This window comes from Sander lucioperca, chromosome 17, assembly GCF_008315115.2.
Source record: "Sander lucioperca isolate FBNREF2018 chromosome 17, SLUC_FBN_1.2, whole genome shotgun sequence".
NCBI classification, from domain to species: Eukaryota; Metazoa; Chordata; class Actinopteri; order Perciformes; family Percidae; genus Sander; species Sander lucioperca.
This window is the reverse complement of record NC_050189.1, coordinates 29,888,336-29,916,144: the sequence shown is the minus strand read 5'-3', so window position 1 is coordinate 29,916,144 and position 27,809 is coordinate 29,888,336. Positions and strand designations below refer to the sequence as shown.

Sequence of the window (27,809 nt, the reverse complement as noted above, 5' to 3'; positions counted from 1 at the left end):
TTCTGCTTTTTTACCTCCAGGAATAGGTATAATGTCCTATAAATTAGGTTTATTGACCATGAATTCCAAAAATAAGTGTAAAACTAGTAATAAGTTGGTGTTAGTGGTGCTCATACATGGTAGTGAAAGAAAGTGTAAAACGGGGAGGGGAAAAAGGGGCCAAAAACATTGAAAAAAAAGTGCCAAAAAAGTCAGAAAAAGTTAGTTTTGACCCGGGAGGACGTGTGCATGGTCCAGTGGAAGACAACACAATGTATAAAGAGATAATTTGGCCCTGACCCACAGGACAGATAGGATAACATGGGCGGCGAAATGAAAATGGCTGCGCTACGCTGCTATACGCGACGCGCCCGGTGTGTTTTCACTGTTATTTCTCAAATCTCTTGTGAAAACATACCTACACTCAGTTGTTTTGGTGCGTGAAATAAGTTCACAAAAGTCTTTGGTTCACAAAAGTAGCGTAAATTATGAATAAAATAGTAAATAAATGTCTTAAATGACGTTTTGTAATATCGCTTTTTGAGTAGGAGTGTTGTCAAACATCGCATTTCGTCAGAGGGTTAAACCTGATTTTTTTTCTTGCGAGTTAGACCGCGTGCGGGAGTTTCTTTGCAGCGTAGTAGTGAAATGCCGCTGTGAGCCCTTCTCGGCTCATGTCTGCTGCTGCTGCTGCTGCTCCAGCATGACCTCGCAGGTCCGTCCCAGTTCTCCCAGTTTGACTTTGGCGTACTCGGCTCGGTTCAGTGCCATCTGACAGTCCTTCCTGGCTGAGTAAGTGGAGCCTTCGTGAGGTTGACCAGTAGCTACCTGGAGGTGGGGGGGGGTAGGGGGGGGGACAGAAAGACAGGAGAATTACAGCTTTGTTCTGATGCACTTAACCCTTGTTGTCTTCCTGTCGACCATGCAACTTTTTGTTTTTCTGGGTCAAACCTTTAGTTGTTCGTGTGTCATTTTTCCCCACGTTTTTTGTCACTTTTTAAAATGTTTTTGTAGATTTTTTTCGGCGCTTTATTGATGGCTTTTTCCCGGAATTTTTGACACTTTTTCAACGTTGTTTTGTCTTTTTTTTCCTCCAAATTCTATAAAATTTAATTCAAATTCAAAGAAAGTAGTGAACTGATCATTTATTTTACTTGTGAAGAGCGCTGCATGGAACCATCCATGTTATTTTCTTTTGACAATTTGGTTGAAAGAAACCCAAATTTCTGATATAGAAACTTTTTGAAAATGGGTCAAATTTGACCCGAGGACAACAGGAGAGTTGAACCAATCCATTGTATTTGTCAATGTCAAATCGTACGAGGTACAATTCTGGTGAAATGTTTTCCCCCATCAGGTCCTAGCGTGTTGATGATTCATGGTGAAGCCAAATGTGGCTGTTGGATCGGCGCTCAGAAAAAAAAAAAGAGTCACCTGGTGGAATGGCGCCGGCACTGCAGTGATATTACTACTTTTTGTAGTATTAAAACAACACTGCGCTTACTGTCTATGGGCATCTCACTATGAGATTAGATTTGTTTCAGTAGTACAGGGCTTTTTTCCTTTCAATCGTCAAAAAAAAATCTACTTTTTTTTTTAAGTTGAGAGACAACAAAAAAAAAATGAACTGCAAAAAGCAAAAACTACAATTAAAGTAAAACCATTTTGGTACATAGTCCATTTTTAAGTTACAATTTTAAAAAGGTCCCATGTCATGCTCATTTTTTTTAGGTTCCTACATTTATTTTGGGTTTCTACTAGAACATCTTTACATGCTTTAAATGTTTAAAAACAGATTAATTTTTCCTCATACTGTCTGTCTGAATATACCTGTATTCACCCTCTGTCTGAAACGCTCTGTTTTAGTGCCTGTCTCTTTAAGCCCCTCTTCCGAAAAAGCCCAGTCTGCTCTGATTGGTCAGTGTTTCCGGGTCTCTGCATCTCTGCACCGTTATTGCAGCCGGGGAATGACTGTAACGGCACTGTAGCGCCACTTTCTACATATATATATATATAGTATAGTTGTGACATCACAACTGTACAGAAGTCCAGATGGAAGCGTTTCCAGGCAAAATAGAATAGGAAAAGATGTTTATATGTCATTTTGACATGAATACATTTCATAAATGACATTTTGATGTTTGAAAGTCTCAAGGTTTTGACATAAATGCACATATAAATGTAATTTAAAAAAATAATGATCGATTTTCAAATATTGCACCTGATACAGAATGAAATATTCTGTAGCCTATTTTGCCGTCAATACTGCCGACGTTGTCTTTGCTGTAATCAAATCAGTATATATTTATGTTTAACATGAAGTATACTACTGCTTGATTGCAGTAAATTTCCACAAAAATATTGACCAAATAAAGTTGAAGGACACGCCATTATTTCATTTTATCAATGGGAAACCTACATGTGTCCAGATAAGGCTAGCAGCAGCGGCACCGTGTCAGACACGTTTCTGGTGTGCAAAGACAAAGAAAACGCCACGCAGCCGCCGCGCAACTGACACGCAACAGAAACGCCACGCAGCCAGTGTGCAGGAGGCCTAATACTACTACTGTGTGTTTGACCTGGGTGAGGTAGCGGATCTGGCCGCTCAGTTCGTTCTCCACTCGGTTGACGGAGGCCTGGAACTGGATCAGCTGTCTGTCCAGGAGGCTGGCGTTGTGTTTGTCTTTGGAGAGTTCAAGAACGATATTACCTGCAGGGGAAGCACACAACAACAACATATTAGCTTTATGAGCAGACATGTTAACAATGCCCTTTTCAGGAAAAACCCTGCATGACTGCACACATATACACAATTACTTAAACAATCATCAAGTGTGCTTATTTACCACTACTACCAACCTATAAAGTTAATATGTTCTAAGTGCTAGCAAACAGGTGCCTAACACATCCTGCAGACACAGAGCGACATTAGCATTCATTTGGACACTATGAACAACACCTTTCACATTACACAGTCATTTGTTTTATTGATAAAACAAATATTGATTAGTGCAGCTTTAAGAAACATGTTTTTCTTACGTAATTAAAATGGTCAAATCCATGGCTAGATGAACCTATTTTTATTTATTTTTTTAGATCATTTTTTGTGGCATTTTAGGCCTTTATTTTTTCATAGGACAGCTGGAGACATGAAAGGGGAGAGAGAGGGGGAACGAAAATGCAGCAAAGGGCCGCAAGTCGGAGCCGAACCTGCGGCCACTGCGTCCAGGAGCAAACCTCCACACATGGGCGCGCGCTCCACCAGGTGAGCTATCCAGCCGCCCTAGATGAACCTATTTAAGGGGCCACAGGGCAACAATTTGTTTTCGGGCTCCTGTTGATGCCCCAGAAACCAACCAGTATCCCTGAGGCTGAAACACCACTGTGTTGGCCCCAGATTTTCCATCTGTCAATTAAGTTGTGCTTGTTTGGGACATCTACAGGGGCCCTCTTTAACACACACACACACACACACACACACACACACACACACACACAAAATAAAGCAGGCCCTGTTTTTGGTATAGCACTTAAAGTGTGCACATTCTCAAACAAATTTACAAAAGTAAAAAAAAATTCCAAAAGGCTATTGACATGCAATGGTAGTTTTGGGGTTCTTGGGAGTCTGGGGCCCCGGGGCAATTGTTTGTAATCCTGCCTTGCCCAAGTTCTAAATATAAAAGTAATGAAAAAAATCCTGCTAAGTAACGGAGAAAAAGGTTTCCGCTTGTTGGCCCAAAATCCTTTGGCCCGATTATGTCCATGCACCCTAGATCCAATGGTGGAATGTAACTAAGTACATTTACTCAAGCACTGTACTTAAGTACACATTTGAGGTACTTGTACTTTACTTGAGTCTTTTCTTCTCATGCCACTTTCTACTTCTACTCCGCTACATTTCAGAGAAATATTGTACTTTTTACTCCACTACATTCATCTGACAGCTTTAGTTACTAGTTACTTTAGCCTACAAATTAGGAGTAACAAGTAACATTTTCATTGCAGGACTTTTACTTGTAAGAAGAGTACAGGGTATACGTGCAATTTAGTGTCCCAAATTCCCCATACAATGTCCTTAATTAACTATGAACCTGCTAAACCACCTGTGCTACCCTAACCCTAACCCCTAACCCTAACCTGTCTCAAATAAGACCCTCATCATTTGGGACACTCAGTTTTTGGAAAATAACTTTGGTATTAGTTCCACAATAGTTCCACCGCTGCCTAAATGCCTAGTATGCGGGTGAAATGTGTCCTCACCGGCACACTGCATGACCGTCGCTATCTCCTTCTCCACATCCTCCAGAGCTCGGAGCCGCTCGTTCGCCATTGAGTGGCCAGTAAGTCACCGGCCACAACCAGCAGCTGTCCGAAAACAACTCCTACTTGTTAGTCCACACACAGTGTAGTGCACACAACTCGGCTCTGCGTAGACAGGAGGAAACCTAAAGACCGAAGCATCAAGCGTGAGCGCCGGACGGCTGAAGAAGTAGCTGCACATCAACAAAGAAGCGGCGTTGCTTAAACGACGTCACTCCGTCGCACACTTGTGACGTTCGCTTGGCAGAGAGGCGAGAACATGGCTACATCGGCTTGGCTGCGTGGCCCTTCTGCTACGCGCTTAACAGAGGGTTTGGTGTCGGTTCTGAAAGAACAGCGTACAGAGTATTTGCCCGCTCTGTTAGCTAACTACAGAGAACATGGCGTGTTTCAGACACAGGTAGAGCCCGGCCCGGAGAAGCACTATATTGGCTTGGAAGCTAGTTACCTGTTAGCCTGCTGTGGCTGTGCCGCTGCATCTGCTTCTACACGCTTTGTTGTTTACCGAGCTGACGTCTTCAGAGACAGTAACGTTAGCTTCTGAGATGGCTCGTGCTTGTTGTAATACGTGCCTCCACTGTTAGCTAACACCTGTGTTTAAATCTCTGCAGGGCGCGAGCACCGTCGGGGGTCTCGTGGGCTTCAGCAATGCCAAACTGGGCTCGAGCAAGACCAGGTGAGAAAATGTCTGACGATATTGATTAGATTTTATTTATAAAGGCCATTATCAATAACCAAATCAAGCACACAATAATCCAACGGTATTTACATTCAGTATGACTAAACTATAGATAAAAAAAAGACTAAAAAATGTGTTTATCAGCTGTCATAATATTTCAGTCTTCACTTAACTTATGGTATACATGGTGACGTTATGTCATCATTTTTTTTGTTGTTGCGCATTTTGGTATTATATTTGTTATTCTCAGTGTTGCCAGTTTTTAATAACATTATCTTGTGTAAAAATGGCGAAAGTGCATACTTTAAACCCTACTCACTAAAAAAATTTTTTTTTAAGGATATTTTAAACTTTTAAAAACATACACGCTTGCTACAGGGCCTTTGGGAAACTTCCCTGTCAGTGTTTATCACACGTGACCGTTCTATAAAGTTTGGTGCATTTTCATTCATTGATAGGGCTGGGTATTATTTGAAATGTTTAGTTACTAGTTTCAGTGTCAACACCAGTACGATACCTTACTTTGAGTGTGTTTCCATGGAAATTAGTATCCCGGGGACTATGGGATGTAAACACCTTAGCTAGGTCGCTCATCCCAATCTGCCCAGGTGCTTGCTTATCCGATATTACAGTGGTTTTAAGTTCGTAGCCAGAAAAAAAATATAACAATAAACGAAGTGATAATAATGTACATGCTGAAATAGAATTGAAAGTTTCATGAGGGTAAATCTGATAATTTCTCCCATCTTCCTTAATGCTGATCAGATGACAAAAAGAAGTCTGGATCTGCACAGTATACTGGACATTCTTGACATTAACACAACATAATTGTAATAACAATTATTAATAATTCATTTCATTCATTGTGTGTGTGTGTGTGTGTGTGTGTGTGTGTGTGTGTGTGTGTGTGTGTGTGTGTGTGTGTGTGTGTGTGTGTGTGCGTGCGTGCGTGCGTGCGTGCGTGCGTGCGTGCGTGTGTGTGTGTGTGTGTGTGTGTGTGTGTGTGTGTGTGTGTGTGTAGGTTTGAGGGGCTCTGCCTGCTCTCCATGCTGGTTAAGGACAGCTCCAGTGATCTATTCCAGCAACACTGCGTTTCCTGGCTGCGCTCCCTGCAGCAGGTCATACAGGTATGATGCATACACATACGTGCACACGCAAACACAAAGCTGCCTGTCTGCCTCATCTACAGTGTAAAACCTGGATTATGAAAATGTCCACGGCGTTGAGCCGCATTCACATTGCCTGCGTCGGCCGTCAAACGCAGCTCTTTTGCTTTTGAATGTGGGTAGTGCGTTGAAGCTGCCGCAAAGCATAGTCGCTTTGTCTCTTCTCTTTCTCCGTGAAATGAAGCTGCCGTTAACATAACTGTATAATAAACAGATTGCCTTGGGGGGAATGCGGGTATCAAACATATGTAAATCCATACTTTTGGTCATAATATAATAGCAGGAGGGGCAATTTTAGTAGGCTCAACACGCGCTTCGAAGCGTCGGCACAGAACGTAACATCACTAGTTAAAGAACACATCAGGACGTCGCACAAAATGGGTTGTGCTAGTGACACTTCCACCGCCGCACAACCCTGCGGATCTCGGCGGCTGATGTGAACGCAGCCTAAAGGCGCTGACACACCAACCCGGACAGTCTGGAGGGGTCGGTGACTCGAGTCTGTTCGGTGTGTTCCGTGCCGTCGTCAGTCTGAGGAGCCGTCGGCCTTCATTTGGGCCGATTTGACTTGTTGAATTGGCCAGTGGGCAGTCGGGCTCTATGACCAATCTGATTGGTGGAGTGCTAGCCCGGAAATGACGAGCGGGATGAGCGTGACGAACGCCTCTCAAAATCTGACGAAAATCTTTTAAACTGACCTTCGTCGATCTGCAATGAAGACAGATTCAGCAACTGTATGGCCTATTTCTCGCTTAAAATGTTTTCAGAAACACATTTCGGTGAACTGTTTTCGTAAAATACGAGCTCGCGTTCCGAACAAGCTGCAATTATGGTCTGTTTTGAAATTCGGGAGAAGCCAGACCCACGTGACGTGTTCGTCCAATCAGCTGCCGGTTTTAATTTTTTTGGGCGACAATACAGATTAGTGTCGCCTGCTGTTATGGAGCCATATCACGTCTCGCGCACGCGCAGAACGTACGCTCAAGTCGGCGTCGTTTCGGTGTGTTCCGAGGCACTTTTTTGACCAACTTGGCGAGGCTGATCAGTCCGACTGCCTTTTCTGCCGACGGTCGGCCGTCGGGTTGGTGTGTCAGAGCCTTAACCCCCCCCCCCGTTCCTTCCTGTAGTCTCAGGCTCCGGTCCAGACCATCCAGCTGGCGGTGAACATCCTGAAGGACTTGCTGCAGTACTCGTCCCAGCTCGCAGAGCTGGCCAGGGAGGTCGGACTCAACTCCATCCTGGGCATCCTCACATCTCTGCTGGGCCTCAAGACAGAGGTGAGGCCACACGGCAGGACCATTACAGAACATTGCAAATTGACATTTAATATACAAGAATTCACCTTTTAGACACAACTGACCATCCACGCAACACATTTTGGCCACAATTTACACGGGCCAGCCATATACCAGGTCTTGTTATTTGTAAATAAATCGGACAAATGAAGCAATTTGAAGATGTCCCCTTGGTCTCATGGAAGTCTTTACCCTCGTCTGATATTTAACTGAATAAACGATCAATAGATTAGTTAAACCAGTAGTCAAGAGATTAATGGAAGGAGGACATATATTTTTTTCTCACAACTTTATTGCAAAAAAAATACATTCAACATGTCAGACGCGTACTCAAAATAATGCTCCAGAGAAACAATAATCTGTTTTTAAATAAATAAAAATAATGTTAATAACAAAAACTATTTAGAGGGAGATGATTATGAAATTACAATGAGACAAAATTAATATACATTATTCTTCAAAAGTTCACCGTACAATACTACAGTTTACTTTTTTGTTTTATTTATTTATTTTTTCTTTGAATTCACATAAAAAGCAGTGAAATTGGGGGTGACATTTGTTGCATTTATGTAAGTAAAATTTGCCAGATAATGAATTCAATGTTGCTATTCTCATGTTGGAAATAAAAAGATATTAAGCAGCTTTGTTGCTCCTGTGATGTCAGTGTGAGCTGGCAGCCATGGAGGGGATGACGGCCTGTATGACCTACTACCCCAGAGCCTGTGGATCCCTCAGGGTAAGATACGCTCATGGACAGAGGAAACAATTCCCCATGTAGAAACTTTGAGGGAGAGAAAAAAAGCCTAAGCAGTTTTTTTTTCCTTCTTCTTTCAGGACAAACTGGGAGCCTATTTCCTCTCCAAAATGGACAGTACAAACAAGAAAACACAAGAGGTTTGTGGTGGTCAAAGTGTATGGGTGTCTTGATAAAGATGTATGCAATTGTTATTCTCCGTCTCTTTTTCTCAGGCTTGCGCACAAAATAGTATTAACTGGAATTGTAACAAATAATTTGTGAATTGTCTAAGAATGTAAATAAAAGTATATGTTGTGTTTTGTTTTCACACTGGACCAGATTTCTATTCAGAATAGTGAACATCAAAAGCCAAGGTGTTTTTCCTTCTGCAGGCTTTTTTTTTTTTTTTTTTTAACGTCTTTCCGTCTAACTCTGCCTGGTTGTCATTCTGTCAGATGGCCTGTCTGTGTTACGGTCACCTTCCCTGTCTGGGGGGCCTGTTGGACCGAGGAGTGGGTGCTGGCAGAGCTGAGGGCTGGACCAATCAGATCCACTGCCTACTGGCCTCAGCCAATGGCCTGCTGGCTCAGCTCTACCAGGGTTCAGAATCAGGTACACTTTTCTGTCAGCGATGGTTGAATGCTTCCGTCGAGCGGATCTAATTCTCTATCTCTATAGACTGTATATTTATAGAGTGAGACAAGACTGTGAGAGTCAATTAGAGCTGCAAAGATGTATCAATAGCTGAGGTAGACTGGTTAATTTCAGCTGTTTTAGAGTCAGGTTTTCCAGAGAGGGCTTCATTGCCACGTTTAATCTCTTGTCGTATCAACCGGCTTCCTTCCTCTTCATATCGGGCCTCCGCCGCCATGTTGCACTTGTCGTTCGGTTCACCTTTTGTTCTCCGAGAGGAGAAATGTTCGAGTTTTGAGGCTTGTCTCTAGGTCTCAAGGACATATTGCAACCCCTAAATGAGGTCGAGGGCATAGTGGGTGCTATTTAATACGTTTAAACCAAGTGTTTCTTGAGAGCTCCAGGACACGCCTACAGTTGATGGTTTAAACTAAAACCTTCTACATGGTTCACAGAATTTAATTTTTAGTTTTTTTATTCCTCTCTTAAAGCTGTCTGTTGCTTAAGCACTGTGAAACCGTATTTAACCTTCTCTGCCCAGATGCTGCTGTACCACTGCTGCCTACACTGTTACCAAATGGTTTCTAGCTCTTTAAAGCGGACTGTGACACTGCTGCATCACTCGATGGCACTGATTTGTACATGTGGCTCATACTCCGATGATGCTGTTATGAAAAGAAGCTTTTGCTGTTTGCTGGGACAGATGCAGCGGTGCAATATGAAGGTTCGGGGGTGGAGCTGGCCTTTCCTCATCTCGACCAATCGGATCCCTTGCTGCTGCTGCAGCTCCAGCACAGATACACAGCTGTCTGCCTGGCACTCAGACACACACTCAGGTACAACACACACACAAAACTACCTTTTTAAAGGGCCAGCTCACCTAAATCGTGCAAATGTTTTTTTTTCCAGTTACAGGGTTACAGGTTAGTTTGGTGTTTATTCATACTGGCTCTTATCTCTGTCCCTTAGGGTGGATCCTGCCTCAGCTGTCCGTCTTCCTGTCAGACCAATACTCAACCTGGTGTGCAGAGTCCTCGCTGTCAGCTCCAAGAGCATAGTGAGCGTACACACACACCACACACCACACACCACACACACACACACACATACACACACACATACACATACACATACACATACACATACACACACACACACGTTTGGGTTTTTTCGATACCGGTGCTAAATTGATACTTTAAAAATGGTGCTGGTGCCTGGACCGATACTTTAAAACAAAAGAAGAGCAATAAATGACAGTTGGCATCATTAAAGAACAGCTTGTTTATTGCTAAGGTCATGTAGTCAAATGTAAATCATTTATTTAAAATGTAATATTAATAATTTCTAACAATAACTTATTTCCCCAGTCAATTGCTGTTAAAGAACAAAAAGAAGAACCACTAGGTGGTAGAAGGGAACTTTACAACAACAACAACAACGCACCATTAAGTCTTGTCGGTGTTGTTTGTCCATGGTGTCTCAGGGTGCAGCTAGTCCCCTCTGTGTCTTTGGCTGCAGACGGTTGGACGTCCCCACTGTTGGAATCCATTCCAGTGAAATACAGCCATGCTTCACACTGTCTAGCTTTCAGCATTTTAACCATATCGCAGCCAGCTACTAGCTGCTGCCAAGTGTAATGTTAACTAGCGCCACATGCAGTGATGCGTCTGTTGCGTGTATTTTGGAGCACCAGAGGGCAGCACAGGCACCGGAAGGAGGCACCCATATCTGGGTTGCATATTGGCACTGGGTTTTGGTACCCAAACCTAACACACACAGACAGACACATGCATACACACACACACATACTGAGTATTTCAGTATAGGGTAGGCAAGACCCTCTGATGTGTTAATATACACTTTAGCACTGAATGCAAAACTGAACTTAAACCACCACCTGACATTTTTGAAAACACATGCTAACAAACTGTGTGTGTGTGTGTGTGTGTGTGTGTCAGAATTTAACAGGCGATGGAAGTGTGAGGTTGCTGGTCTTGCCCATCATACACACCCACACACTGGAGGTCTTATCGGCTCTTATCACAGCGTGAGTACTGACGTGCATACAGGCACACACTCCCTCACTATTTGTTTTTGATTTCACACACTTGTATATCACATGCAATAGTTGAATAATTCCGAAGATACCAGATACTACATAAGACAACTATTTTGTGTGTGGTTGTGTGTTGCAGTGCACGTAGCGGCATGGTTCAGTACGCTGCTGTGCTACAGAGGCTGTTTTCTCAAACCCTTTCTGCGTGGGCACCTCCACCTGAAGCCAGTCTGGGACAGCAGAGAGCCTACAGGTAACTGGCTGTGGGTGATAGGAACTGGTTTCTTTAAGGGGTTCTTCCAGTTTATTAGTATTGAGCAAAATGGCCTAGCTCGTATTAGAAACCACCATGGAATTAGAAGGAGGGGGTTTATTTGGCAGCGGTGCTGTGGATCATGCGGTAATGTCAGATGTCTTGTGTGTCTCTGCTTCATCCCACAGCTCAGTGCGGGTATCGGTGTACAGAACCTTAGAGCTGTGGATCCAGGTGGCCGGAGCCTCTGCAAGCATCCTTCAGGGAAGCCCTGGCCACTCAGAACTCCTGTTTAGTCACCTGCTTGGTGACATCACACCAGGGGCAGAGTCTGTCAAGGTTAGTTCCATGTAGTTAGTCTGAATGTATTCAAGCACCATATATTCTACAGGAATTGCGTATTTGTATAGATTTGAACCTAGCAGGCCTCTTGACTAACTTTTTTTTCACCGTCCTCCCAGAACCGTCCCAAAATGAATGTGTACCATCTGAAATGTAACTCGGTTTCCTACATCATCATTAGTTAGAATAATTGAAAGTGACCTTCAGCATGAATAAAACATTATACAAATGGTTAGATGATCAATCGTCAACCTTCTTTTTTTTTATTCATCTGAAAAGATTAGAGACTAGAGGTGAATCAGCAACACCTCCAACAAAGGCCAAGTTGACAACAACAGTGATGTCCTTAAGAAGAAGTTGGCCCTTTTTTGCAATAACTTGTTTTGCATAGGGCCCCCAAAAAACTAGAAACGGCCCCGCGAGCTGGTGTTTCCAAAAGTTGGAGGAGCTGCGGGACAATATGCACCTGAAATGTGATGGAGAGATCTCATTGCAGGCTAATGTCCCATAGGGGATGAAGAGGAGTAAGTAAATAACTGCTGTCAATTATAGAGTGGGGTCTAGACCTACTCTATCTGTAAAGTGTCTTAAGATAACTGTTAGATACTATAAATACAATTGAATTGGCTAGCTAGTGTTTACTGTAACGTTGCCGTTAACATTTAACAGTCTAACGTTGGCTAACTGGTAATGTTAACAATGACATTAACTAGCAAGCTTACCGACTTAACATGAGCTTGGAGTGATCGATGCCTTTAATTACCCACGCCCTGCGCCACAGACTCACCGCCAGACTGCCTGGATGCCGGCACATTCAAACCAACATGGCGCACGGCCACTCACCAGTGTCTGTCCACAGAGCGTCTCGTAGCTTGCCAGCCCTTGGCAACGAGTAAAAAAGTCTGTCTTTCATAGTCAGTCCCTCCAGAAAAACGTGATTATGCAATCGCATAATTCAATGCATAATCAGCCAAAGTCCGCATATTTATGCGGGGGCCGCATTTTTTCAAATACGCCGCACTTTCGCCACATAAATTGCCGATTTCCGCGCAAAATATGCAGGGCTTGCATGATTTCATAATCCCCGCAATTTCGTTGCAAAAAAGTCACACATCTTAGCAGAAAGTTGAAAAATGTTGCGTTTACTTCACACAAGAGCAGCCATTTTCCCCTGTTGCCATGGGAACGTTATGAAGTGACATAATTACGCGACGTGAACATCATCGAAAAGCTGCCAACCCCGCGATGAACCTATGATGACCAACCGCAGTTCCCGCATATTCCATCGCATTTTTTAAGAAAACGTGCCGCATAATCAAGGATTCACAATCACAAAAAAACTCCGCATTTTTCTGGAAGGACTGCTTAGTCATCTGTTTTTTACAGAAGCGGATTAGTCTAATTCTCCACACTTCTTCAGGCTGTTATTCCCTGGAGCCGACATCTGTAAACACGATAAGAAAATCAAAGATTTGACTATTAAGCGCAAGAGGCGTCACTAACTTGAAACTGTTTTGATTTTTGGGTTGGGGTTTTGCTGTGATCCTAAAGAGAACTGTTGTTGGTGTTGAAAGAAAAGACTCCCTTGCTGCACTAAGTTAAATGTATTAAGCTTAAGTTACTTACTTTGTTTACTTGTTATTTTTGTAAACATAAAAAAACCCGGTGTGCAGCTCTATTATCTGAGCAAATACAAATAAGTATCGGATCTGGACTTGGTATTGGCAGATATTCAATAATAAAAAATCGGATCGGGGGTCAAAGAAGCTGATCGTGGGCGCCCGGATAGCTCAGTTGGTAGGGCAGGCGCCCATATCCGACCCGCGGCCCTTTGCTGCATGTCATTCTCTCTCTCTCTCTCTCTCTCTCTCTCTCTCTCTCTCTCTCTCTCTCTCTCTCTCCCCCCCCCCTTTTTCATGTCTTCAGCTGTCCTGTCAAATAACGGTCTACAAATGCCCAAAAAATAATCTTATAAAAAAAAAAACGAAGCTGGTCGGTACATCACTAATTTCCATCACCGTTCATTGTAAGTTAGCAGGGCTTTTTTTTTTTTTTAACTATCATCCCAAAATACATTTTCATCCTCCCCAATTCTTTTTTTATTTATTTATTTTTTTCTGCACTGGGACGTCCTTAAGTTGGAGTCGTGCCAAGCAGAACCAGTAGTTTGCAGGAGCAGCCATCTACTGTTCCATGTGTCAGTGCAGCAGCGTGGAAGTGTTGTCTTCAGCTCCCCCTCTGTCCCCCTGTGTTGTCCTGTCCTCCAGCTCCGGGTGGGTCTGTCAGCAGATGCGGTTCCTGGAGGGAAGCCGGGCCCGCGGAGGACAAAGCAGTTGGTCATAGTAGACACAGTCGGGCCGTCACTTCAGAGAAAAGGAGACCTTCTGGCCAACCAGGATACTTGTCTTTCAGCCCTCAGGGGTGAGATGCTGCCTCAGTTTGATTACATCCTATAATAGTAGTGTGACCTTTATTGGTCTGCTTGTCTTGTGTAATCATGCTGATTTTCTTTTCCACACAGCACTGAGGCAAATCATACTGGCCAGTGGCACCCTGCTGAAAGATGACATACACAAGGTAAACGTCAACGCCTCCACGTAATGCCTCGCTCTATTGCAGAGTGGACGTCTAATTCTCTTTGTCAGTAGCAAACAGTCAGTGTGTGATTTTTTTTTTTTTCCGCTCTTGATTTTCCTCACAGCGTCTCCATGACGTGGTGCTGCCGCTGTGTGTGCGTCTGCAGCAGCAACAGTCCAGCAGCAGCATTTCCTGTGAGTCTGCAGGGGGCGTCAGCGGGCAGTACAGCAGCGCCCTCGCCCGACAGGAGCTCTACAGGTACTACCCTCATTCACACAAAGATAGATTTACAAGTGCAGTGTTTTTGGATACTACTTTTTAATGTAAAGCATTTTGTGTGTCAAAGAGTTAATTTATAACCGTTTATTTGTCAATTTATTAAATACTCTGATGTTAATCTGCCGACTGTGATCGTTTGGATTGAGTGGCCAGTCAACAACATTCCACTTTTTGGTTCCAAAAACCAAATGTTACTTCTCTAAAGCCCAGTTCAGAACAAAGATTCGCAACAAGACCTCGCAGTGATCTGAACCGGTCTGTCTCGGCTCAAATCAGACCAGCTGCGACTCAGCTGGTTGAGTCTCAGAGGCTGGTTTTAGAAGGTAAAGGACGTCCCGTGTTTCAACAGCCAACAGAGAAGTCAGCTACAAACTCTAGAAATAAAATGATCCATAATCCATTTTATTTCTTTGTTACAAACTGTCAACTGGTTGAAACGGCCGAGTTTGAGACGGAGGCTCAACGAGCATGGTTTATGGTCGAGCGAGCAAGAGATTGACTGAAGAGAGAGAGCTTTGTTGCCAAAGCAGTGAATCTGAAAAATAAAACCTTGTTTTCGCCGATTCATCACTAGAAATGCAACTGTAACAAGCATCTCACTATCCCTAATGTTATCCACATTCATATTTATACGCAACAAATGATATATCCAGCCACAAAAAGAACCAAAGTTGGAAGTTAGAACAGAGTCACAGAGAGTCGTTGCTATGGAGATGATGCACCATCTGGTCGCATTGGTGTGAACTGGCAGGTTTTAGAACGTTGCAGACCGACTCGTTCTTCTTCGTTCTTTGGTCTGAACTGAGCTTAATCAGCTCACTGCAGACAGAGTGCCAGAATTCAACCTTTGCTTTCACATGCATTTATTTTACTGCACACCTGTCTGCCAAAGCTCCTGGTTTAGATCATGTTTGACCTGACTTGTATGTTGTAGCAAAGATGAGAAAAATGCATGTTCTTGGCCGTCGTGCAGTGCAGTATAGATGGGCTGATATCGGTGTTTTGTTGTTTCGGATTTTCAGGTTATTGCTGGCTCTGGTCCTGGTCCCCTCCCCCTGTTGGCCTCCCCCTCTGACCTGCGCCGTGTCCATCCTCAGCAACGGACGCAACGACCACAACCTCAAGGTGCGGTATCTGCTCTGAGGGAGGGGAGACACTGCTCAAGCATTTCTGGGACATGGATGCACACAGATGGAAAGAGAAAGGAGAGAGGAGCTCAGTGTGTCAAAGGAAGTCCCCTGGCAGTCTAAAACTATAACAGCATAATTAAGAGCTGGTGCAAGGCAAACCCGAGCCAGTTCAACCACATTACTCATGTGAATCGTGTAGATCCTAAGAGATTAAAGCTATAGTGCGTAGTTTCTGTCTCCCCCATGAGGAATTCTAAGAATTGACAACAGCACTGTTGTTGCATCCACATGATACAAGCCTTCAGTGATCGGGCACCACCCACGCCCCTCCTCCACGCAGTTATTTGTAGCCAAGGAGGACACAGAGGAGTAAAAAAACATGATGGACTCTTCAGAAGAGGTCATTTTTAGGGATTGACCGATACTGGGTTTTCCAGGCTGATACCGATACCGATTATTAGCAGTTAATAAAACTGATTAACCGCTATCTGGAACCAATATGCATTTACAGTGAAAATGAAAATCTTTAAGTCAAAAATTAAGATTTTGGAATGTTACAAACTCCAACACAAAACTTTGTTTAAATGCTTTAAGCAATTATTTAATTAATGAGAAACTTTCAACATAATACCCAGTAACAGAGAGTCAGATATTGTTGTGGACGGGACATTAAGTCAGACAGGAGTGGCTTTTTTTTTCACTCTGCACAGTAACTCTGGAGATCACTTTTATCTTTCACTGTGACATTGTATTGGTAGTAGAATTTTACAGTCTACAGTAGGGCCGGGCTGGGACAATTACTCAGGCCCGGGGCAATCCCCCACATTCAGCCCACATATACTGTAACTTCTTTCTGTTTACTCTTTATGCCAGCCAGTGTAAAGTTCAGAGTGAATAAGGGTACACTCTGGGCCAATCAGCTGGGGAATTCTCGCAATGCTTCTGATGGCTAGTCTGGGCCTGGAACAGTGGGCACAAAAAAAAACAGTTCCCCCACACAGCACTCATTTAAAAAGACAATACATCACTTTTATAGCTGGTTTGCCTCTTACTCCCATTATTTCCAACAAAATTATGACATGCATACCATAGACCATATGATACATATATACATTGCATCACTATGACACACACATACATCCAGCAAACTACATGGAGAACTATGAGGACAAAGCAGCATCACTGATCTGTTTTAACAGTATATTCTGTGGTCTAGCTCAGCGAAAAACACAGAATCCATGAGCACGTTAGCGTGTCGTTCACTACCGAGCACGTTTGTAATTGGTTTGTAATTTGTAATTCTTCATTTCACCTGTTCAACTGACTTTAGCAGTTCAGATAACACACTCGGCCGTCCTGCTGTTATTACAGACATGTGAACTAACCACCCGTTTATGGACCCACAGCGGCACAAACACTGGAATGGATATTTGGCATTATTTTTTTTAGCATTACGTGATAAATACATTTAGCTGTCAGTCATTTAAGTTTTTAATGACTCTCCGTGCTCTCTCCCCTCTCAGGTCTCTACATTCTGTACTGAGGCTCTGACCATCTGTAACTCCCTCCTCCACCCCCGCCTTCCCTCCATCGCCCTCCCCTTACCACCCCTCTCTCTGAAGCCAAGCCCCGCCGCTCCAGTCCTCTCGTCCTCCCAGGGAACTACCCCTGGACTCACTTTGCCGACGCTCCTGGGAGGCCCTGCCCCCGGTCCTCCCTTCCCCACCCGCCACACCCTCGGCCTGGGTCCCTCTTCCCTGCTGGGCTCCCTGGAGAACCACCTCTCCCTGGTCCCGGGGCTGTCGGGCCAGGCCCCCGGCGACATGATCCTGTCCCCGCACGGGCATCACCAGCCGGAGCCCGCTGGGCTGGGCCCTCCGGAGGGGCAGAGGCCCGTGTTTGTCCGCTACGACCGTGAGGAGGCGGACGACGTGGAGATCTCACTGGCCAGCGACTCGGACGACAGCGTGGTCATTGTTCCCCCAGGTATGCTCAACATGGACAGCCAGCAAGACGAGACGGCGGCGGTGGTGGCGGCGGCGGCAGCCGCCAACTCTCACAACATGGCCTCCGCTGCACCGGGCACGCTGCCGGGAGGGGAGTCTGTCGCCATGGTCCCCACCACCACCGCAACAGGAACCACGATTGACAGGCTCTCGCTCGCCAATGACCTAGCCACCTCGTCCCCTCTGCTCACCACCTCCACCGCCCCCATCAACTCCTTCCCTCCCCCCGGCTCCTCGGTGGTCTCCCTGGTTCCGCCCCTCAACTCCAGCACGCTCGCCGCCCCACCCGGTGCTCTCGGCGACTCGTTGCCAGGCCGACCCCAGCTCCAGCAGATGCTGATGCAGGCGTCCACGCCGAGCCAGCCCGGTGCCATGGCTCTCCCGCTCCAGATGCACCAGCTGCAGAATCAGCTGAGCCAGCAGGGACGCCACCTCCACCCGCACCAGCCACCGTCCGCCAGCAACGAGGACTCGGCCGTCATCAACATCAACAGCACGGACGAGGAGGAGGAAGAGGAGGACGACCTGGAGGACGACGAAGAGCTGGACGAGGAGGAGGAGGGCATGGACGAGGACGACGAGGAGGAGGATGTGAGCGACTTTGCCGACGACGAAGAGCTGTACGATGGGGAGGAGTACGGTGAGTATGACGAAGAGGAGGGGGAAGAGCTGGAGGAAGAGGAGGAGGAGGAAGAGGAGGAGGACGGGGACATCCCTCCGCTGGAGGGAGCGGAGGACAAGGCCGGGGAGGCTGGGGCCGACGGGGTGAAGGTGCTCCGAGCGGCGGTGGATGACGGAGGGATGGCCGGGTTCAGCGTGGAGGGAGAGGCGGAAGGAGGGATCGAGGAGATCCAGAACAGCCGCTCGCTCTTCGGGGACGACAGGATTAAGGTGCAGAAGGTGTGTAGTGGAAACTTACCGCGGAAAAATCTCCTTATTCTCTGGTGTGGTGAATCAGAGGCTTTCAGAACGTGCGCACGGGAGAAGCCCTGGGGTGTTCTTCCCCGTCTTACGTACAATCCAGTGTCTTCAGGTCACCAAAAGGGACACCGCCCTGTCAGTCGCTGTCGTCGCGACAGAGATGGATTGAGTCATGCATTTTGCAACATACATTTCCTGAGCTCTTTTCCTGAAATCACAAGTTTGAAATTCTTTATTAGGAATAACCCCTTGAGATGTAGCATCTTGTTGTCGAGGGGGTCCTTAGCGACATAAATATACAGTACTATCACAATTGTAAACAAAACAACAGCCACAAAGAAAAAAGAAATGAAAAAATCAGCATCAGTCAATCATATTCAAGTTCTCGAGGCACAGCAAGAATATACATAATAATATTGAAAGTGGTTAGTGTTGTAGAGGTGTTATGGACAGCTACAGTTCTGTAAATAAGAAGACAGGGCATTTTTAAAGGAGTGGAGAGATGAAATGGATTGAATGTTTACAGCGAGGTAATTGAAATGAAATGTATACATTTATAAATATACTTGTGTTAGCTCCTGATTGAACGTTAATACATACCTAACAAACCGTACACCTTATCAAGCTAAAACCATGAAATAATCTTAAAACTAGAGTCTAAATGTTTCTCTCCCACAGGTGGAGAGCATCGGCGTCCTGGAGGAGGCGCGGGAGGGGGAGGGGGAGGAGGATGAAAGTGAAAGGATGGACGACCCCACCATGCCGCAGATCCTGTGCGTCACCGGAGGAGCGCTGGAGGAGAGGGAGGAGGCGGAGGAGGACGCAGCGGGAGGAGGGGGAGAGGGGTCGTGGGAGCAAGGAGCCAATGAGATTGAGCTGACTGCCCCCTCAGAAGAGGGCACAACCAATCAGAATCAACAGGTTGGTACCACATCTCCCCCTTTTAAAGCATACTTCCGTGTCTAAAGACTGAGGCGTTGTAAGAACAGATTGTTCCATCATTTCTGACAATGAATAATATGTATGCACTCAGGACATCTCTGACTATAAACGGACCCAAAATCAATCATTTCTAGTGTATCAGTTTGAAGAATTGCCTACATTAAGCTCCACACAATAGTCACACATTTGTACCTTGAAATAGCTACATTTGTAAAAACATGAGGTAAACAGGAAAGCTCAGCTGTGTTCCCAGCTAGCACCAGCAAAACGTCAGACAGCAGTTATTTCCATATATACACACACATAGATACAGTGTATATATTACATATACACACAGTATTAATGTAAAATTGTAACATGAAACGGTGACAAGAAACGTCATTGTTGGACCCCCGCAGTTCATGTGTAAGCAAATTAGCCAAAAGGTGCTGAAAGGAGCTGAACTTTAATATGACATGTAAGGAGGACAGGAGTTAAACTAATGATATGAAGTCTGAGCAGTGAAAGCTGTAAAAGTGTAAGCACTGAAATAAGCTTAAGAGTACTAAAATGAGTTGAAAAGAGTTACCAGAAGAGCTGTCAAAACTCTACTAGGAGCTAAAGTGCACTGAAAGGAGTTGAGGTGTAAGTTTCTTTAGGGCTAAATTTAGTTGATTCACTTAGTAAGTGGGTAGATCTGTTACAAGTAGTTTGACAGGTAAGAAGAGAAAGGGGAATGACAATGAGGGAAAGAATGAAAGAGAAAACGGGACCAAGGCTGGTACGGGCGGGAAGAGGGGAAACAATGGAGGCTGGTGATAGATAAAAGGGGCAGAACACCGGCTCAGATGTCTGTATTTGCAGTGACAGAGGTGGTTTGCTCTCTGAGACACAGAATTGTGACTATAGTGCATCCTAGAAGAGTATTGTGTTATGTAGAACACTCAAGACTTGTAAGCTTTCTTTATATAACAGGATGCTGAGTGTTTCTATCCCCTCCTTCGTTATGTGTTTTTGTTCCACTAATGGTAGATAAATCGAGCTGGTTTTGTTACAGTGTTGTGACAAGGAAACTTGAGCTCTCCACCTAAAGCTGACTCTTCAATTCATCAGGAGTCGGGAGCTGAACCTGCACAGGAAGCCGGTGGGAGTGACACCCAGCCACCCAGTCAGCAGGAGGAGCCGCTAGCAGCTGTTGAGGACGGAGACCCCCCAGCAGCAGCAGACCCCGAAACCTCGACAGGCCCCAGAGAGCCTGAGGAGACAGACGCTGAGCAGAGAGAGGAGGTGAAAGCTGAGCAGCAGGAGACGGAAGGAGTGGAAATGGGGGAGAGTGATGGAGAGGAGGGGAAAGGAGTGAAGAGGAAGAGAGAGGAGCCACAGGAAGAGGCGGGCCGAAGCACTGAGAAGAAAAAGGTAAAAATTCATGGCTGATTTTGGATTTATGCCGACCTTACACCAAACAACTTTTCAAACGATTCCACTGTCGCGGGAATGAAATCCTGAGTCTTGCTAACCTGCTGCTAGTCTCCTAAAGAGGCGTGGCCTAGTTTGAACATGTAGTGAACGAATGTGGATGAATGAAAAGTTATATTTAAATGATTGATTAACATGTTCTTTTGCTAACGTTAGATATTTACACAGCTCAAAGACATATTTAGCGTCACGGAGATTAGTTTTGTTAGGGTGTTCACGAACATTAGCTGACGTTAGCTACTCCTCTGCGTTGCCAAATCTCGCGAGAGTTTGGTCCTGAGACAGAAACAGGTCTCAAACAAAGGTTAATTTTCTCCTGATGTGTCCGTCTGAAAAATGCCATTTTAGTGTCAGAATGTTCTGGAGATATGTGGCTTGTGAGAAATGGGTCCAATATTTACTTTGGTGACTATGGGGTGAAAGAATCACTCATAATCTGTGTTCACGTTCACTTCTCCCGTTGGAATCAACACACAGGGCTGCCGCTAGTCTCCTAAAGAGGCGTGGCGGTGGCAGAGCCCACGGGACACAGATACAGGAAACTACTTTGAGTTGGGGCGTCTCGGTGCTAAACTGTTTCTGCTAACGTTAACGTTAGCTAACTAACGTTAACGTTAGCCAACGGCCACAGCAGGGGTTGCTCGGCCCCTCCACTTTTTTGCCAAGACAGCATTGACAGCCCCGGAGATGCACAATCGGTTTAGCCATCTCCCAATGTCCGCTGCTGCCTCGACGGGGAGTAAAACAGATGGACTGCAGGCTCGTTGCTGCCAATGGCCCGCCGCAAATTTTTTTTTTTACCATTATGGCCACGCCAAGACCCGCCCTCCAAAGCAGCTCGATTGGTTGGGGATAGGCATTGACCTGGAGTGGTTATGGTGAGGTCAGGGGATAGGACCTGTACAAATGAGGTTACGTTACCTTGCATAAGCATGGACGCCTGGCCAAAAGTCACTATTGAAGGGTGGGTCTTGGCGTGGCCATAGTGGGGGGGGAAATATCGCGGCCCGCCGCTGATTCGGCCAAAGCTGTTTTGTTGTATCATGGCAACAATTTGTATTATTTCTGGGTCAAAACATTCTCCAGAGGAGTGGGGAGGGGCAGTGGGAGCATGCACAGATGTTTAACCCGATCTTACTCAGGCTATTGGGTATACATGCAAGAATACCCCGGTTACTGAAGGAGTTCTCTCCCTCTGTTAACTGGGTTAGAAGAACTCCGGGTAAGGTGTTAACATGGCGTTAAAGAAATCGGCGTATTGCCTTAACCCAAATACAATCGTTTTTTTAAACTGCATGTAAACGCACTGAGTGTCAGACACATCTCTAATGATCCCAGAGCAGGACTCAGCAGTTGTCTCTCTCTCTCTCTGTCTGTCTCTCTGTCTGTCCCTCAGCTGGACGATGAAGCCATGGCCTCCATGTTGGCTGATTTTGTCGCCTGTCCGCCCGATGATGAAGACGGCGCCTCTGGATCCAACCGCTCCTAAATATTTGTCAACCTGAACCGATGTGATTAAAGTTAACCATGGACGCAGCAGATACTGAATCATTAGTGACATTTCCCAGATTAAGTTACCTCATACAACAACTCCCTTATCATGACACCTTCCAGTCATTCTTCAGTGGTCAGATCAACAGGTAGAATGGGGCTTCCAGTTTTCTTTCTTAACAGTGTTGCCAACTTCAAGCTTCATATTTACTGTCCCATCATTCAGCTTGTTTATGACGAAAACTCATTTTACATCAGCTAAAAGAAGCAGTCCATAGTCTACAGTCCCACGTACAGCTGCCCAGCAGGGAGGTGAAATCTATTCTTAGGAATGCTAGCCTTTGTTCTTATACAGTGTCCTACAGTTAGTGTACGGAGGGGCCTTCTTGGATTTATATGTATCTTTTTATGCTTTTTGTTTTGTCATCACTCTCATATTCTTTCTTATAAAAAAAAGTACGAAAAAATAAAACGAGTCACACACTACTTTTTACCGCTCAGATTTAATCACAACAATAGTTGTGTTTTTTTTCTCTCCACGTTCGATGGTGCAGAGGCATTTAAGGGGGAGGATTATGTGTTTGGGTTGTCTGTCCGTCTGTCCTATTCTTGTGACCGCAATATCTCAGGAACGCCTTGAAGGAATGGCTTCTCATGGCAGAAATGTCTACTGGGACTCAAAGATGAGCGGAGTAGATTTTTGTGGTCAAGATCATCGGGTCATCACACTTTTTTTGGCCATAACTCAGGAATTCCTACGCTAATTATTACAACATTTCACAAAAAAATGTCTTAATAGTTTAAAACCTACCCATTAGGCTCCATTCAGGCTGTGGTGGTGGCGAACACAGGGGATGTTTAAAAAAAAAAAAAATGCAGCGGTCTGCAGCAAAAAGTTGTAACAGAAAGAAACACAAAAGTACAGGAAAAAAAATTTGAAAGTTGAAACTACTTGCTTTCTGTGTAGCTGGATATATCATTAGTTCTAAATATGAATGTGGATAACGTTAGTGATGGTGAGATACAGTACAGTTGTATTTCTAGTGTTATTTATTTCTCTTGATTCACTGCTTTGTTCTAACCGTGGTTCTAACTCCACGCTCTCTCTCTCTTCAGTCAATCTCTAGCTCGCTCGACCACGCACCATGCGTAGAGTTTTGTACTAACAGGAAATGATACAATATGTGCACCCACAGACGTCAGCCAAACTGCCACTTTGGAATGCCACTGACATTAAACATATCTATCTCTCTCACAAACCTCTTCCGTCTATTTAAATGTTATGAGGCTGTGAGTGTGCATCAACAGTACTCAAAAATCCCCTTTTTCCCCTGAAACAATAACCAGTGTTTTTCCTCGTGATTTGGATTTGAATGTCTCCTTATCTCCAGGCAACAGGCCTCTGTACGTCATTGTGCATTAGCAAGAATGACAGATTAGAAAACTAAAGGAGGTGATAATGAGACTGTGTACACATACAAAGAATAAATATGAACACCTTGTAAAGATTAAGATAACAAATTAAGTTTTTAAAGATTATGAGATAATGAAGTGTCTAGAGCTCTTTCACTAATACTGTCCCTATCCACCGCAACCTTCTCTCCCCTGTCTCCCTTCTCTCTTTCTTTATCAGCTCTACCCTAGTCTCGCATTGCCAGACCTATCTCCACAGCGCTGCGAAGGAAGGTCTGGCAACAGGAGCGTACACTCCTGGATAGGAGAAAAAAAACGCTCAGGGTTGTTGGCATTTCTTTTAACCAATCACAATCGTCTTGGGCGGAGCTAAGCTCGGGATGCAGCCACGGTGGCTCTGCAAAATAGTCTCGGGAAGGAACTTGTTTTGGTCGAACATTTGCACCCCGCAAAAGAAGCCACATACAATATATGAAGTTAACACACAATATTGTAACGTGAGCTATTTAAATTAGCTGGATACATGGTTGAACGTGAAACTTGCCAGTTCATCGCCGTGTGCATTTTGTCCATAGCAAATTCCCGCCAATCGGTCCAAAATGTCCAAGCACAAAGGAGGCCAAGCAAAAAGGGAACACTGAATAGAGCCAAATAGTGATTCAGAGTATCCAGACCTTAGTTGGACAGCTGAGACAACACAAGGGTGGCTTTGGGAAAAGTCTCTGAATGTGCTTAAGGAACACATCCAATGCACAAATCTTGAACTGTATTGAAAATCTATAGAGACCTGAAAATCACAGCTGGATGAGAGCTGAAAAGAGAGAGAGGAGGCAGCTGCTGTTAAATTCCAGATAGCAAGAAGGATTTAAGCTGTGTATTTCGATAGATAGGTCCATAGATTTTTTTGGGGGCATTTTTAGTCCTTTATTCGACAGGACAGCTGAAGACATGAAAGGGGAGAGAGAGAGAAGGGAGAATGACATGCAGCAAGTCGAAACCCGGGCCCGCAGCGTCGAGGAGTAAACCTCTATATATGGGCGCCCGCTCTACCAACTGAGCTATCCAGGCGCCCAGGTCCATGGAATTATTTTGACTGAGGTGGCCCAAGTGAGACCCTGACTTATACAGGGGTGGCATGAATCAATTTTGATTGGTATGGCTTCATTTAGCCGATACAGATCTATTTGAATATGCCTGGGTCTGCCCAAATGCTAAGGACATCCCTACTAAAAACATGTTATCTTTAACATATTATCTGGGTATTCTTTGGAGACTGATGGGGACAAATACTTGATTGTAAATGAATCGTTATTCATATTTACTCATCGCATATGGGGGGAGGCGCCTGGCTATGTTGGATTCGGATCACTTGCAGTCAATGGTCCATCCATGTCATGCTTTGTCTAATCTGTAATGGCAGCATCTAACACGTTAAGTACGTTGTGTACTGACATGTAAGGAGTGTTATATTCACAGTTCTGCCAGGCTTTTCCTAACGCCTGGACACCAATGATTCTCTGGTTGCTGTTCTATTGTAATTCTACGCCATTCACGCTCTTTTTTTGACACAGTTGAACATTCTTTTGTTTCTGTAAATAGGCTGGAAACACAGGTTTGTAATCAGAGGGCTCTTTTCCACACTTGTTCTCAACCTATGGTGTCCCCCACGGATTAGTTTTGGGTACAGTCTTGATCTCGATTCACAAGATATGCTGCCACTGGAGTAGACATCTCATGGACTGGATAATAATGTGTTCCTCTATGCTGATGATATAGAGCTTGTTTACCCCCTAAAGCCTGGCATACACTGCTATTGTAGTCCAAATCTGCTCCTGTCTTTCAGATATTAAGAGCTGGATGGTTGTAGTGTGTTGTGGATGTAGTTTTGCTTATTTAAAGCTAATGTACTTGAACTTGTTGTCTGGAGTTTGCACCTTCAGGGTTGAAAGCACTTAATTGGAAGTCGCTTTGGATAAAAGCGTCAGCCAAATGACGTGTAATGTAATGGATGGCATAGGACGTTTAACAATTTAACCAATCCAAATCTGACATACCTTTGTTCTAGCACTCAAGCTTCTAGTTACAATAGTAGTCATCTGGCTGATGGTTTAACAAAGCTTCCTCCAGTTGACGAACTTATGTGAACATTTAGAGAAAAAGATTTTATCTCTTTATTTAGACTAAAGCAATATTCTTCAATCCAGGTCTCAGCCGAAAGTCAATCCTCCAACTCTAATTTATTCAAATCACTACCTCCAGGCTTTTAACAAATACTATGAAAAGAGAGTACATCATTCCCATTTCTGTCTCCCCTCACTGGCAGCATCCATCAAAAAGAATCCCCTTTATGAACCTAACCAAACTCAAATACATTTCTGGTTTGTTTTACACACTATGAATCATGAGAAGAGGAAGCAATCAGTACATATTCATTTGTACAGTATGTTCATACTTTCACACTGTCAACAGAATGTCCATAAAATTCCCACAGACATGTACATCCTGAACACAGTCTTTAGGGTTACAACACAGCTGTGTGTCAGGGCTGGTTACATCATCATTATCTGGAGGATGAGGTGATGTTACGTAACAGTATCAGACTTCTCATTTTATTAAATGTTCACACTGTTTTGAGAAAAATTGGAAGTTCTTTTGAAGCTATTTAGTTCAGTATTTCAACCTGCTATCAAAAAAGTTAGCTATTTTTTGTGTAGAAGCTTTTGTTAACAAAATATATGAAATAACTTTTTAAATTTAATTTAAATGTATTTTAAACAGACAGAAGCAACTTTGGTAAACTATTTTTATTATATAAATAAAACATTACAAACACTGAACGCTGAACAAACACTTTCGCAAAAAGCAACAGGTCACAAAGGCTTCAGAACTAAAAAGCATCTTTTACGCTATAAAATTGAAAATACAAAATACATAGAATAATACAAAATAAAACTTTTGTATTAGGCGCAGTGTTTAAATTAGTTCCACCTTGGTTGCATTTAAACAAACATTTATCATCCTGATTATTGGCACATCTGAGTGATTGCCTTTGAATGTGCGTCAGCATGTTGGATGTGTTTCCATTCACATCTCCTACAACAGTTGAGCAACGGCGACACACCCATAGGCCAATCTTCCAGTTTTTAATATTTTTTTGTCCTTGAAATAGCTTGACTGACTCACACGCCAATAAGCGTGTTGTGCTAACCCAGTGGTTCCCAAACTGGAGGGAGTTACAACAGGCAGAGCGAGGCTAGATATAAATTACATGCATGGTTCTGCTGCACTTCTAGCAAGGTCTGGACAAGTTCAGAAAGGACTGCCAGGTAAACGTAAAGCAGACGATGAAGAAACAAAAACAAAAAAAATGAAAATATTTTACCTTTAAAAGGGGGGCCCTGCGCTAACCTCAGCACATGTTGCTAATGGTGTACGGCTAAAAGTGTCCAGGCAGGCGGAACTCGCGCTTGTGAACTTTGGTTCCACATTACATCTGTACTACTATTACTACTACAATGGCTACATCTCATGGCCCTTATTTGATAGCTCCTCCACTCCTCAGCTGAACTGGAAGTGGGGTTAGCCCTATGTTCCCACATTTCTAGGACATTTTCAAAATTAGGTCTTGTGTTCCTACATTTCCGTTCAATTTAAGCCATATCCTCCCACAACATTTTTTATGGTTAGGGGGATAAAATCTGATAGAAATTTATGAAAAAAGGAAATGTAGGGTCTTATTTACATAGGGCCTTATTTTGGAAAAAAAAAAATCTTAGAAATGTGGGAACATAGGGCTATGGTAACATAAGGCCTAATTTTCAGTGAAAAAAAATATTCTTAGAAATGTGGGAACATAGGGCTGTAGGTTCCTCCTCGGTGAAGGCCGTCTAAAAGCTCGTATTTTTGCCCCGAGGAAGGCTCATCGAGGAGCTATAGGCAAGAATACACAAGAGCAGCCTTCCTGGAAGCCGTGCAGCTGAAGGAGTTGCTAACTCCACCCAAACAGCTGGCGAATTCTTGAGACGCTTCAGAGGAAAGGACGTCTCATCCCTCTACAACACATGCTCTCGCTGCTTCTCTCCACCCATGATTTCCACGAGGAAGGGAGGCCAATGGAGGACTCGAGGAGGCAATTT

At 44.3% G+C, this 27,809-nt stretch overlaps 2 protein-coding genes across 2 annotated transcripts; one reads left to right on the top strand and one right to left on the bottom strand.

Annotated features, from left to right (window-relative positions):
- Positions 1 to 571: 571 nt before the first annotated feature.
- med11 (mediator complex subunit 11) lies at positions 572 to 4,491 on the bottom strand. Its single transcript, XM_031291074.2, has 3 exons — positions 4,240 to 4,491; positions 2,559 to 2,689; positions 572 to 807 (listed from the first exon to the last, which is right to left on the bottom strand). The coding sequence occupies exons 1-3, from the start codon at positions 4,307 to 4,309 to the stop codon at positions 652 to 654; spliced, it is 357 nt and encodes a 118-aa protein (XP_031146934.1). The 5' UTR covers positions 4,310 to 4,491; the 3' UTR covers positions 572 to 651.
- pelp1 (proline, glutamate and leucine rich protein 1) lies at positions 4,485 to 22,744 on the top strand. The gene is made up of 20 exons (XM_031291046.2): positions 4,485 to 4,699; positions 4,911 to 4,975; positions 6,000 to 6,105; positions 7,272 to 7,421; positions 8,104 to 8,175; positions 8,274 to 8,333; positions 8,631 to 8,787; positions 9,512 to 9,644; positions 9,778 to 9,865; positions 10,767 to 10,855; positions 11,004 to 11,117; positions 11,306 to 11,456; positions 13,727 to 13,880; positions 13,981 to 14,036; positions 14,161 to 14,294; positions 15,338 to 15,440; positions 16,969 to 18,351; positions 19,051 to 19,293; positions 20,407 to 20,709; positions 22,166 to 22,744. The coding sequence occupies exons 1-20, from the start codon at positions 4,559 to 4,561 to the stop codon at positions 22,256 to 22,258; spliced, it is 3,795 nt and encodes a 1,264-aa protein (XP_031146906.2). The 5' UTR covers positions 4,485 to 4,558; the 3' UTR covers positions 22,259 to 22,744.
- The last annotated feature ends 5,065 nt before the right edge of the window (positions 22,745 to 27,809 follow it).